General features: G+C 38.0%; 1 protein-coding gene across 1 annotated transcript in view; it reads right to left on the bottom strand.

Moving 5' to 3' along the window:
* The window catches only part of SUCLG2 (succinate-CoA ligase GDP-forming subunit beta), a 135,494-nt gene that overhangs the window by 42,428 nt on the left and 78,011 nt on the right, over positions 1–15,055 (bottom strand). The window contains exon 9 of the mRNA XM_052777751.1: positions 13,560–13,702. Within this exon, the coding sequence (XP_052633711.1) occupies positions 13,560–13,702 (143 nt within the window). The remainder of the gene's footprint in view (positions 1–13,559; positions 13,703–15,055) is intronic.

A 15,055-nucleotide genomic window follows, 5' to 3' on the forward strand; every position in this document is an offset into this window, starting at 1 on the left:
AAGAAAAAAAGAGATCCTCAGCATTTTAAAGTTTTAATCTTGTCTACACCACATAAACGTGTATGTAATCTATTTTCTTAATGAGATGCTTTTACTCTTTTCCCCTATTATCACTATTAATTCCACTATTAATGCACAAGAGCCATCCATAGTTTACACGAAGGCTTCTACTTTAATCACAAAGTTGGCATTACTCTGTCAAAGGACAGAGCTTTATGCTAACTTTTGTTTAACGACCTTCTCAGCTAGAGCCTCTCTGTAAATACAGCCCAATCTGGCCAAGCTGGCACAACAGAGATTTCACTCCCTTTTCTGGTAAAGTGACTACTGGCTTACATGGTCAGCCCAAATATCGTCCACTCAGAAATGCAATTTTATGGCACTGGTGGCAGGCTTGCTCTGTTGCTTACCCTGAGGCACTTCAGACGTTCGTCGTCGGAGGAAGGCCACGCTCTGCCATGACAACTACGGCTGGCTGCTCCTCTGCATTAAGCAGCTTGCTGGCAGCAACAGAGTGCTCCTTCTCCCTCACACTCGCGGGGAATGCACATCTGGTGCCCTGCAGCTCTTTTGGTTGCTCAGGCTTATCCTTAAATAATTAGAAACGGTTTCTGATGTACGGCAACACCCAACACTGCATAAAAAAAGGTTGTGCAAACGTGCACACAACTTGCGTAAGAGCAGGAATCGTATATACGTATGCAGATACTCACACATACACATCGCCCTTTACACTTCACTGTAGCAAACTGCATATATAAAACTAAGAAAAAAAATCTAGCTCTTTTCCCCCTACTTGTTCAATGAGCAAAATATGTATATAAGTGAAAAAGAATAGAAAAAGATATTTTTAAGCCACAGCAGAACATTCAAGGTGAAAATGGTGTTGTATAAGCAGTGAAATATTTTTTTATTATTCATTAGAAATATCTGAAATAGTACAATACCTGCTCCACTCTGCCAAACAGAACAAATTATATAACAATTTGCAATGAGTAAGGCTACCTTATTCTTGATCAACTCCTCTAATTGCTCGAAAAAATTCTTTAAAAAATTTGCTTTTTTTCTGCTGAAAACCTCTGCATAATTTCGGAAATTTCAGCAAAATCTATTTGGTCAGACATTATCCACCTGTCTTTCCACACACAGGCACTTATTTGCTTTTAGCTGGAATTTTCAAAGCCAGTTGGCTCAAAATGGTTGAACATTTTTCCATTAAAAAAATACCAAAACCAAAACTGATTAAAAACTAAGGTTTCAGCTTTTTTCATTAAGTCAGTCCTCTCCCCTTGAAGAAATGTGTGGTCTTCCACCAACCCAAAGAAAAATCAACAGTGCCCATTAAAAAAATCTCAGATTTTCAATTAAAACCCTTGAGTTAAAGTGACAGTTTCTATTACCATTTAGGTACTGCCATTGCAAAAAAATAGCTTACTATTTCTATTCTGCTTTACAATAGAGACATAGGAAAATGCTTGGGAATTGGGACCCACTTTTCTCTTGACAAGCAGAGCCTATATAGGATCCCAGCTTTGTAGCCTATGCCAAAATACAGCAGTAGCCCAGTTTGTAGCTTCCAGCCCCCATGGCTATCTGCTGCCTTCTCCCATGTACAATCCCTTCCTTGGACATTCAGCACCAGAGGCAACTCCCCTGTAATTCAATGAGAAGCACCAGCATCAGAATGAGGTACATAACCTTATCCAGCTAATTTGTAAATACACTTTACCCAATTAAAAAAAAAACAAAAAAAATCTAATTTTGCTTATAGATTTGTAGGAACGTATCAATCCGTGTTGGTAGAAGGTTGAATTATTCATTTCAGTTTTCACTAGACTTTCTGTCCACATTTTAGAAAGGAATATTGTCATTTTCATAATGGAGAGGGAATGAGTTTCTTAAATACAGGTATTTAGGATTACTTTCCCCTCTGCTGCTTTAGAAGGTACCCACACAGCAAATGATTCTGTTGAATAAAGGGGACAAGGAAGTAACATCCTCTGAGTTGTTACAAAAGGAAGGGAAATAGGGGGGAGCAAAAATTTCCTGCTTTCTATTCACCAGAGTTAAGCCAGAATCTGCTACGGTGTTTGGGAGTGCAAACCAAACAAATGTGGATTTTTAAGGTGGAGATAAAAGTTTAAACAAAAAAAACCCCACAGGGAACCTATTTTACTCCCCAAAGGTATTAGCTAGAACCCTAAGGAAAATTCAAGAAGTTAATTAAGCTCAGGGTTATACATTTAATTCAAGCCAAAGTCATTGAAAGATCAAGTGAAAGAGATGTGTTCACTGTACCTGATATAAACAGCACATGATAATGTGTTTTTTCTCAAGGATAGTTCAAGTTTGATATATGAAGATAACAGTGTGATAACTGCAAAATCCAATACATTTGCAGAGACAGTCCTCAAGTTTTGCCTGGCTTTTGACTGAAGTGGTTATTTCTGTAGACCTTGTTCTTTGCACCCTCATGCTGCTTTACACAGACTCTATGCACCACTATTCCCCACTCACAGTTGGTAACACGAATATTGGAGCCATCTAAATCAGTTGAACTCCTGTGCAACTGAAGGAAACGTGGTTAGATGCCCACAGAGTCTGGAATATTCCTCCTATTCCTTCACCCTTCCCAGACTACATACATAAAAGAATTGGGCACTGGGAGATGGAATAACTTGTGTTTTCTGCAGATTGCTATCAAAGTATGAGCACTAAGAGAGATAAGCTCTTCAATTTTCACACTACTCTAAAGAAAACACCTGATTTGAGAGACTGCCTAGTACAACAACATATTAAAAGGTAAAGCACAGACAACATCTTTTGAGAACTGGGTCTAATTTTCATCTTCCTATAACAGGGTAGTTTTTATATTAGAAGATGAAACAAAACCTCTGGCAACAAGAGTAAGAACTACTCATTTATGGTAGATGTGGACTTGATTTGCCAAGTACTTAAGCACATGACAAGCTTTAAAAGTGAATAGGCTCATTTATTTCAGCTTTACCCATCCACTCAGAATAATAGATAATAAAATATTAAAACTTGAAACAGGTTTGAATATCTTGTTGAACTGGAGCATGAATAATGAAGTTGTGAAATAATTCAGTCCTACCTGAAACAAAACAGAGATTCAAGAGAAAGAAATAGCTTTTCCCTCTTTCATTACACCATATTTCAAATAATTTTTGCCTCTTCCAAAGCTTTTTCATCAACCTATGCTCAGCTATGCAAATGAATGGATGAACGCAGGCCAAGGAATATTTTTCTTATTCAAATATAAATTAAATACATTCCTCTTACTGGACAGATAGAGTGTATCATGCTCCAAAAACAAAGTTCACATACTTTAGAAAAATACATTCCCTACCTCAATATTAAAAAAAACTGAAAGAAAAAAAAAAGGCATCTACAGTGGAATACAGAAAATATCAGAAGATACACTGCACCTCAAAATGCCATTTCCATAGAAATGGGTGGATGTTCTAACAGATCTTTTTCTTAAAAAGATGCCAATGAATTTAAAAGCTACATATGTGCCAGACCTACATATTATTCTTGATCACATCACTGTGCCAGTCATTTCAGATGGCATACAGGATTAATAATAATAGGTTAGAACAAGATCACCTATCATAATTATTTCCTATATTAGGATGCAAACCAGAGCACAAATGTCACAGCAGAGACAAGTGCAACGTGTATTTTTCCATGCAATTCTCTCCTCTTCCCCAATAAGCACATCACTGAACCTGACACTGCACTTTTTCATCTTAGAGACAAAAAGCACATTTTAAAAAACTGCTTCAAATTCCATCCCTGGCTTTTTTTTTTTTTTTTTTTTAAAGTATAGGCATATCTTTACACTAAAAATCTTAGCAAGATCAGGCCCTTTATTCTTCTGTCTTTAAAAGATAATTTTATGACAGGAAAATGCTCATTAATTTTGTCATGTTTCACCAGGTTTTTTTGCCAAAATTGAGTCTTATTCTTCAACTAACCTATGCTCTATCTAACTGTGCTCCATCCATCAAGGGTGCTTCTGAAATTATAAGTAAAAACAGTTGATATTAATTTCATTGTCAGAAGAAGAGTGTGTCTTACCCAGTACAAATGGCTAAAAGCACCTGCTTGAAATATACAGTTCATCATCTAGGCCTGTTTCTATCAGAAACAGATGGAGGTAAGGTGATTAAATTTCTTCATTTTGATGGAAAGAACAAACACTTTCCTATACAGCCATAACACCTCAAACCACTTAAAAAAGAATGGGTATTAAAATGTGATTTTCTCTACAGAAGAGCTTAAGGACACCTACAACTTTTCTTTTAATATACTATTTCCTACCTATATTACCAAGTGATTTGTCTTTCATTCTCCTGTAAGTATGCTAGATAGATGATCTATAAATAGATTCATAATAGATTACTCACCTCACCAAGATGAATTACCAAATTGAGATTCCTAAAATATCTTCTCTTTTATCCTCACTAATTGTGAAATGAGTCATATAAATTTTCAAAATTTAATCAATTTGTAAAGTACAGTAAAGGATTAAACACTTTTCTGATGCATTATGCATGGCATTTCCTTTTACTAGGCCATACTAAGACACACAAATGTAACTGCACATTATATTGCACATGCTGGATGCAACATCAGGCATTTGGCAGTTAGAGGTGATGCTGGCAAGCTTTTCAGGATGGAGATTTATTGTCTGTATCCGTTGTCCTTCATTTTAGGCCGTGGTTTGGAGTGAGACAGTGATACCACATTACAGGAAACATGTACTATCCCATAACCATTACCATGGACTTCTCTTAAACACTCCCCACTGCAGGCTCAGCCGTACTGGCTCATCAGTGGCTTCCTTGGAAAAGTCCAGATTCTCCAGTCCCAAGCACTAATGAATGAAGAAGCCAATAAAAAAATCCTTTATCACTTTGATCATTAATCAAATGTACCTCCAAACAAGCAGGAAAATGCAACAAGCCTTGACCACACAGCAGCTATCTCAAGCGGGTGAGGCAGATTGTCTTCGAAGAAATGGAAATGCCTGTTCTTCTGTCCCTATTTTAGAAGGGATACCACTACAGAGAGGGTAATTGGCACACAAACATTTCAAATTCTATCCAAACCTAACAGCTCAATTTTTATTGTTGTTCTCCCACAAATATTTCAGCATTTACCTTCTAAGGAAAAATTTGTGATTTTTCCTTACTCCGCCACAAAGGAGGCAATTACAAAATCTCTGCAAGTTTCCCTCTTGCTTAGTAAGTTTATTTTCATATCCAGTTTTTAAGATTCATTATAGCCAACTTTAAAATGCCAAGAGGCATTCAATTTGTCAGTGCCTATAAATAATGGCAGATTCATATTAAAGTATGTTTACATATCAATTACTTAGGACTCAATACTACACATGCTCTTGAAAAATACATTACTCTTGATTATAAATCAAGACAATTCAATTATGTATTTTAAATGCATAATTGTTGTCACATTTTCATAAATATTGGCAATATACTATCAGTCTCTAAAAATGCTTCAGTGAAATGAAAGAATGCCTTTTCAATACTTTAAGTGCTCTAAAAGATGACTAGTCATTTCACATTAATTCCTGCAAAACTGCAAAGACACATTAGAAGAAATCCTTGTTAAACTTCTATTAGTCTATATTTTCTCACCAATGCAGCACTAATAAAAATGTGGGTAAACTCCTAAATTAGTCCTATAAACTCAAATCCTACAGTATCTATAAAAGAAGTATGAGATGCTCCAATACCCTTGGTTAAAGGCAAAGTATTTGTACAAATTTCTGAGGCAGAATATACAATATGCCTTTGTCAACTTTTCCCAGCTTTACAAGATGTTTCTGTGCTCTAATAGGTCTTTTCTACCTCTACAAACTGTCATCCTACGATAGTAATCTTAAACTTCAACAAGCTTCAAAAGCCAAGGCATTATTGCCCATACAAAATTACTAATCACAGCTTTAGGTTTAGGGCTGTTCTCTGAAAGAGGAAAAGAAACCTCCAGTCCATTCATTGGCCCCAAGGCAGGATCAACTCTTCTTGAAACACTCTGGATAAATTTTTGTTTAGCTAGTTCTTAAAAACTTCTGGTGCTAGGTAGCCTCTAAGTTCCTAAAATAAATTGCTGTAGGACTCAACTACCTTTTCTGCTGGACAATTTTAAGACCAGCTAACCTAAATTTCTTTGCTGCATTTAAACCTTACTACTTCTTGCCTTACCAAGGCAGACATTGTTCTGCAGCACTGGGCAGATTACCCAGGTTAACTGAAGGTTTCCTTCAACTTTTTGTGTCTGGTTCCTCGTTCAACCTTTGAGTCTTTTGTATATTTTAAATAGGAGAAAAGGATGGTCTCTCCCTATGTGTTCACACACCCCCAAGGCAAAAGGGGCTCTCTACATGTTATTAGGAGACAATATTAAGATGACATAGTAAGATCCAGCTTCCAAAAACTATGTGATGTACTTCAGTGACTGATTAGACATTGTCTTACACATATGTCGAAATTGCAACACAAACTCAACACTTTTATTGATTATGTCTTTCTTCTTTTAAAATTTAATATTTCAGTTCTACAAAAACAACGCTGAGTACAAAACTGCTAGCAGGATAGGGCTATGTAATAAGCAATAAAGGAAGATAACTTTTATCATTTCCATAGCACTTAATTTCTTTAACAGACTATATAATTTTTGATCAGTGTTGAGAGCAGTCATCTATGGTATCTGTAGAGTCATCTATGGAGTATTATAACTCACAACTCACACAGAGGGGGAAAAACAGAGCAGTCAAAGCCTGAACTTTCAAAAGCATCCACTAAATTCAAGTGCCACCATTTTCAGATACCCAGCTGGAGCTATAAAGGGCTATGCAGAGGTGTGAATGCTGCCCTAGCAGTTAGCACTGGTGGAACAGTATACTATTACACACAGGTATTTTTCACTACAGTAACTCTTCAGCTACAGCTTTTAGAGTACTCAAAACAGCATATGATGCTTCACCCTCTTGTGTGAATCAGAAAAACACACAAGGCATAAAGACTTTTCTTGCTGTGTAAAGAAGAGCTGGGTAATGAAGTGTGTAAAGGGTACATGATATTTGAATGAGAAAGCAAAAAGATTTCTAAAGACTATGTAAGAATAGGGTTCCTCTGCATTATCTGAAATGACATGCAATCTCACAATTCAAACAAATCCAGTGCTAACACTCTATTATATGTGCATAACTGAATGCTATTTACATTTCATTTTTTTCTTCAACATTATACACACACTGACATAGGCTGCATGTGTGATAGAGAAGGTTATCTGATCCTACTGATTTATGGTTTCACATTATTGTAACACTGAGAAATCCACTACTGACAATTAGTCAGTTAAATGCAGAAAATGCATGACAAACTATTCACAACTAGCCTGTGCTCTAACTAGGATAAAGCTCACTATCACAGCAAGTGTGGTCACTTCAATTTTTATATTTTTAAAACCTCTACACACTATTTTTTATTTATGACTTTTAAAGTTTAATAGTCCCCTTCCCACTCTCCAAAGCACTCTCACTCCACACAAAACCTCCAGGACTAACAGCAATAATAACCATTCTCATCAATGGGCAAAGGCAGCCCAGAAGAAAATCAAACGAGTTGGTTCTTTGTTTCTAGATGTTGCTTTTGATGTTCTCTTCCTCTTAGTCAAGACAGACTTGACAGCCTTGACTGATTGGCATGACTAATACTGCAACAGACATTCTGCAGACCACATTAAATAGCTGCACAAACTGCCTGCACTCACAACTTGGCTGCCGACATTGTTTTTATTTTTATTTGATGTGATTATAATGTGTCAGTGCCCAATCCTGGATCAGGAATGCCATGTGACAACATTCCCCTCTTCTTCCACTTTCTTTTCTCCCTGACTGTTTGAAACGATGCCTCAGTGGGCAGAATGCAGGGAATAATTGGTTGCGAACAGAAGAAGCTTATCTGCCAAAACCACTTTTTGGCTCAGGCTTGTAACCCAACAGTCAAACACTAGGCACAGACTCATTGAATAAGACAGATTTTTGCACAACTTCCAGGACAAAACCCTCAGCTGTATAGTCAAGCCTAGTTAGAAACCATACCCAAAAGAGCCTTTTCCCCCTTAAACTAGGAGCAGGTCCTTGTTTAAAGTTGTAGGGTGAGAGCAAACAGTCCAGTAACACACTGATATAGTTACTACACTCCAAACTTCCTGAATTGTCTTAACTGAACTAGTTCACCCAATTCTGAATTAATTCAACCAAAATAAAGACCAAATAAATTATACAAGGCAACCTTATTTTTATTTCTGAAATCTGAGAAAATAGTATCCCAAATCTTTCCTCTTAGTATAATGTTATCCCTTCTGTTGCCACGTAATGGACTGCAGTGTTAAGAAAACTAATACTAAAAATCCCTCAAGCCAAAAGGATAAACCGGCGATACAAATGTCTTACATAATAAGGATGGATAAACTGTATTACTTTCACACCAAGCACTGCTGCAAAATAAGTGAATTTCAAAATTATGATTTAATGATACCCTCTTTCAGAATTCTGTTCACTCTCTCAGATGCCTGGAAAATAAGAGCCCCAAGACCTCTGCTTCACATGCAACTTAATGGTGAGACACATCAGTGCCATTACTTTTCCTGTCACTAAGGTGGACAGAGAGATGCATCTGACATAAGCAAACAGGCGAAGCAAAGTGACAGGAATAAGAACGCCTATTCCATATTAATAAAACAATAATTTGAATTTGGACTAAAGAACAGTTAAAGGGAAAAAAAATTAAGTTTTGTGTGTTTGATATTAATTATTCCCTGGGTATGAGTTAACAGATGTCAATACGGAATATTTTTTTCCAGAGGAATGTTTGTCAATCTGTCAATAGTATTTTGCTTAAATGACAAGCAAAGACTTAACATCAATTGATTTGATAAGTCTTTAGTCATACCATCAATGACAGGCTTCAAAAAAGGTTGTCAAAGGAGCTTTAGGGGGAAAAGGAGAACAAGAACAACAAACAATTTGGGCCTTTAAACTGCCTGTATTTCAGTTAGGAGTCAATAGGAGTCAATTGTTAAGTTCAGGACTAGAGCCAGTCAATGGTAAAACAAACCTGTTTACAGCTTAGTTTGCTTTACTCGTATTTCAGTTTTTTAGCTCCTGTTAGGGAGACAGGACAACAAAGAAAAGAGATGGTGTATAGCCAAAAGCCTGAGGAAAGACTATGCAGTCCTACATCTGGGTCACATCTCAAGCACACATACCACTTATGTTAGCATTAATGGGCAACTCTCCTATACCAGTAACCTATACAATATTATTTTTATTCTATCAAGACTGCATGGGAGAAAAAGGTAGAGGATGTGACTTGCTTCAGGTTGTACATAAGATGCTTCTGGCCTTTGCCTAATTGTAGTCACTAAATATGTCTCACCAAGAGCCTAGTCGTTATGGGCTCTCATACTCACTAGGGTCTTCAAAAACACAATTCAGCCAGCCCGACATCTGAAACTTGACGTTGACTCTGCAATGCGCATCAAAAAGCTAAGAGAAAAACCTGCAGGAACTTAGGAGTGTCAGATATGTGGGATGACTCCAGGCCAAAGCAGAGGGCAGAGATGGCAACCAAGCTTCAGTGCCCCTGACAGCAGATTTATTGACAAGACTTTTTTTCAGCTTTAGCCTTTCCAAAACTTTGTTGAATCCTACACACAGTTATCATATGGTAAATATAACAGTCCAGGTCTTCAGCATGAATAAAAACGAGCACCTGTTGAGCTTGGTAAGGATGTGAGAGTACTCAAGGATGAGGACTTCAGTGAGGATGACTGAAACAGCACTTCATACATGCAGGGGAGAGCCAGGCATCACTCAGAACCCCTGAAATACCAAAGGAAACAACCTCTTCTACTTGACTGTGGGACAAAGAAGAGCAATGAAGCTCCCGCAGTGCCTCCCAGCAGCTTGAACACCCAGATCGAGCAATCTTCCCTTTCCTGTTACTACTTGAAAAGAAGGAAGACAGTTCATTTTCTGCCAAAGCAGACGCACAGCACAACTCATAGAAACAGACAGGCAGGAAGGAGGGGGAAAAAACAAACAAACAAACAAACAAAGAGTCTGGAATTTAGAGAGTAAAAGAAAGGAATTCAGAACTGTTGCAATGACTTGTCTGACCTAGGAAGTATCAGATATGGCAGACTGCAAACAAGACCAGCAGAGTATAAAAGGGTCACTGACTCCAGAGACAGCATTTTCATCCAAAAGCCAGTGGGTAACCTTTTGTGGTTTGGGTTTGTTTGTTTGGGTTTTTTTGTAAGAATTATAGACACTGATAACAGCCAGATTAAACCAGTAGCAAACCAGCCAAGATCTTCATTTTTCTCAAAACAATATGCCCAGCTTCACTAAATCAAATATTGGCATACCTGTATTTTTTTTGCTTTAATGCAAAATAGATGTTTTAAAGACAACTAAAGAGAGAGAAAGAGATCTATTTCAAAGTGCAGTTGAATGTTTCCTCCTGGAAGATTTCTTCTCTTTCAATGTCCTTAACACTGCCAGTGACACATTTCAGTGCAACTAAAAGACATTGCTTCTCCATATTACAGCCCTGTAGACTTTTTTTTGTTTGTTTAGTCTTCCTCAGAGGCTCCATGTTGTTTAGAGACATTTACAACAATTAACTGCCCTTCAAGTTCCCAAGAGCAAATTTTTATTTTCTCAAACAAGGTGGGAATCAGGTTAAAGGTTACAGGGAAATTACTGACCAGATACAAACTGTGAATGCTGCATTAGCCACAATGACTCTTGGGATTGAAAGCCTACTATTGGTTAAGAAGAGAATATTAATTCAATTATCTTAACGTATATTAGTGAGCTAATGGACATGGTGGATCAGGAGAAGAAATAACAGACATTTACTATCTTTTCTGAACAGAATGAAATAAAACATGAAACGTTTATTTTTTTAATAGCTAGATATTAATATTCAACTACAGAGCAGTAAGAAAAACAAGGGCTTTGATGTTAGGCCTGATGTAACTGCCAGGGTTGCCTCAGTCTCCTATTATGTACTGGGATGCCAGCATATCTTCCCCTGATCCTAATTTAATCTCATAAATATTCTTCATCAGCTACCATGAAGAGAAGGTTTTCACCTGATGTCACGTGGAGCTGAAACAGTATTGCTGATGGTCACAGTGACATAAAATAAAGGCAAAATCAGTCAAATTGAAAGGGCTGACAAGAAACAGTTCAGAAGTGGCTCACTTAAACCTGGCAAACCTCTCAAGATAAGACCTGTGGTATGACTGGTCATGTGCAGGGCTAGGTTCAAAAGAACAATGTTAATAACTTAAAAATAGGCAACAGCATTAAATCTCAATAAAAACACAATGTCTGTGGCCGACAATGCTGTCACTTACGTATGGGCATCCAAGTTTGCTATGGACTGCACTCCCTGGAGCAGATACCTTTCAGAAGCATCCTCTTTCCCCTACACCATACCAAATAAACAGTCTAGTGAGGCTCTAAGCAGTCATCCTCCCTTTTTCTCCTGGAGTCCAATAAAGAGAACAGGCAAAAGAGAAATGCAATGGAACTGTTCTGTGATTCTTCCTGTGAATGGAGAAAAGATCACAAAAGGCATGCAAAGGAAGAGAGGAGGCAACAAATTAAAGGCGAATGGGTTGTGCTGCATTTAGGCTAAAGCCTTCTGGATCTTCAGCCAGCCAAAGCCAGGAATGGCAGAGCTACAGCTGTGCATAGACACAAGCATAACCGACTATTTCAGGTCCTTTCCATGCTACCTTTTAGTTTGCCCCACTGTCTAAATTAGCACAGCTTCACTAGCCCTGGTGTAAGCAGCTAGTGTTAAGCAGTAATACATAACCAGAACATACAATAGAAGAAGGATACATTTACAAGTCAAATGTTGGGCATGCAGATGTTATATAGCTGAGAGCTACTGAAATGCCTTTTTGTTTTAAAATTGTTTAAACTCTGTAAGTTTCATCACCAAAATTAATACCTGCTGTTTGTGCTGTAGCAGACAGAAGAACCCATTTAGCATAGTGATAGTCATCAGCTAAGTTGTGTATCTAAGACTTTACTGCACCTGCTTCTCCACCACTAACACAAGTTTCAGAACTAAATTACATTTCAGCCAAACCTTGATCATCATACGAAGCACGCACTGCAGAACAACTCAAACATGCACAAACACATCTTTGTGTAATGTCCTGAGAATAGCTGAAACTTACACAAATGAAGACAAGCATAACAGTGTCTACTAGAATCAGAAAATGAAGGAAACTATCAGGTTTTCTAGCATGAATCTCAAGTCCCATCCTGCCTCCCTTCTGCCCCAGGCAAGAAATCTTGCTTCTCTACTTCTCCAGGTCTGTGTTCTTTTAGGCATGTTAATGACTTGAATATTCTAAGATCACCAAGCAGAAGGAGACAACCAGTTCTCTTCCTGTGGGTCTTGGGAAGGTGCTATTTAGAGGAGCTAATATCACAGACACAATGAACATGAGGAAAACGGATGGAAGCACAGAAAAAGAGAGATAAAGGAGACAAAGCCAGATCCACAAAAAGAAGCAAAATGTTGAAACTGGGACTTCAGCAGAGATACTTAGGTGCAGGAGATGGAAAAGATGATCAAAGCCCTTCAACAGATATTCATTAGTAAAAAAAAATCTACAGCAACTTAAGTTCTGGCTACATACAAAAGCATAACTCCGTGTTGGCAGGGATGGTCAGGTGGCACTGCTCCAATGCCTACGCCTGATCAATATTCTCTCAGTAGATATTCTACTTCTGTCTGCAAAGGGGACCAATGACCTCAGCATGCTAACATGCATCTCTAGAAATAACTTCTACTCAATACATACAGACTAATGTCTTCTCCTGTTGTTCAAAAAGAAAAGAGCAACTGTACCTCCATCTGCAAAAGGAAGTGTTATGAAGTACCAGGCTATGATTTGAGCCTGTTAATGTTAATTAAACACAGACTATCCCGCAGTGCAGAATCAGATATTTTAGAAACCTTTTGCTTAAAAGAGTACAAATCAGCCTTTAGAATTAGCTATTTGCTTAATTCCCATTTTTCTTCTCACTCTACAGTGGCACTATACTGTTAGGAATGATATTTTAAATCCTAAAATCTAAATCTCCTCACAAATTCTACTTTAGGAGCCAGATGTTCAAAGTTCAGCACTGCAATGCTCAGCATTACCACATCTGCATTTCTGTGTTGAACTGCCTTGAGAAAGTACCCATTCAAGACTGACCAGCAAGCCTGAGTGTGGATCAGGAACTGAAAAGTCAGTCCAGTGGTTCACAGTGAAATCATTTTCCTGCCAGATCGCCCCTTTAGTAACTCATCCTCAGCGTTCACACCATTATCTGTATTTTTCAGCATACCATTCATACTCTAACAACACAACTGTATTGCTGCATGGGGAAGCTTCTGGTCCCAACCCAACTTTTTTACCTTTGGATCAGCAGTCAGCAGCTTGAATGCTTGATATACTTGTGCTTCTTTCACACCTCCACCAAGATCCAAGAAGTTGGCTGGCTTTCCACCGTTCAAGGATATTATATCACATGTTGCCATTGCAAGTCCAGCTCCATTGACTGTAATCGTAAACATCAAGTAGTTGTATTTCACATAAAAGTATATAAGGTTTGTGAAAAGGCTTAAACCGTATCAGCACAAGCACATAACATGGCTCAAAATGTTACATAAATAGCTATTTCTAAATAGGTCAGTACCTATTTAAGGATATCCAATGCAACAAATAATTCAAAATCTGGTGCACACACACCAACATTTAGGTTTCTTTATGACTGTATCAATTTTAGGACTTAGATGCGCACCTTCCCTTAAGCATGCACGAGCACCAGAATGGTAATTGTGGAAATGCAAAAACTTCTGATTTAAAAAAAAAAAAAAAAAAAAAAGAGAGAGAGACAGAGAGACACAAAAACTTCTGGGAATAGTGATTGCATCATGAGACGTGAAGGACAAATTGACTCCTTAAGCTTCCCTCCTACCATTGTGATAGCAGTAGATGATGCTTTGTATTACTGTAAAACACAACCACATTTTGGGGACAGATATCAAATGCTCCTGAAACTGCCTTTTGTTTTGCATTTGCACCAGTCTAGAAGCATTGCCATGGGCACCAACATCCTCTAAGCTAGGAAAAGTAGATGAGAATTATTTGTCCCCAGTAAGTTGCTCCTGCTGGACAAAGTAAGGCTTCTGTGTCACCTGTAATTTAACAGCAATACCTAATATTAAAAAAAATACTGTAGTGTTGCCAATTGTTGTTTGGGTTTTTGGTTTTTTTGGGGGTTTGGTTCTTTTGTTTGTTTTTGTTTTTAAACTGAGATTAAAGTCTCACTGTCACTTACTGAATCAACTGCAACACATTATCAGTATCTTTTGGATTTGTGGTTAGAGTACACATCTAAGCAAAGTAAATGCTGGATATTTTCTCATCAAGCTGAGATAAAATGCCTAATTCAATTAGATTCACAATAAAAAGCTGTACTGGCTAAAAGAATTTGTACAAAATGAAAATTTAGAGCATAGGTGACTTCTTTACTTATCCCTTCTAAACACAAGAGTAATTTCTGTTCTACAGAAACTTCAGGAAACTAAAAAAACCTGTTTTTTTCCTTTTAACAACCAAGCAGCTTCTTTAGCAGCTTTCCTTAAAGCGTGGCTGGAAAGCTGCCCAGCAGAGAAAGACCTGGGGGTGCTGGTTGACGGCCGGCTGGATATGAGCCAGCAGTGTGCCCAGGTGGCCAAGAAGGCCAATCGCATCCTGGCCTGTATCAGGAACAGTGTGGCCAGCAGGAACAGGGAGGTGGTTGTTCCCCTGTACTTGGCACTGGTGAGGCCGCACCTCGAGTACTGTGTTCAGTTTTGGGCCCCTCACTACAGGAAAGACATTGAGGTGCTGGAGTGTGTCCAGAGAA

Source organism: Harpia harpyja, chromosome Z, assembly GCF_026419915.1.
Source record: "Harpia harpyja isolate bHarHar1 chromosome Z, bHarHar1 primary haplotype, whole genome shotgun sequence".
NCBI classification, from domain to species: domain Eukaryota; kingdom Metazoa; phylum Chordata; class Aves; order Accipitriformes; family Accipitridae; genus Harpia; species Harpia harpyja.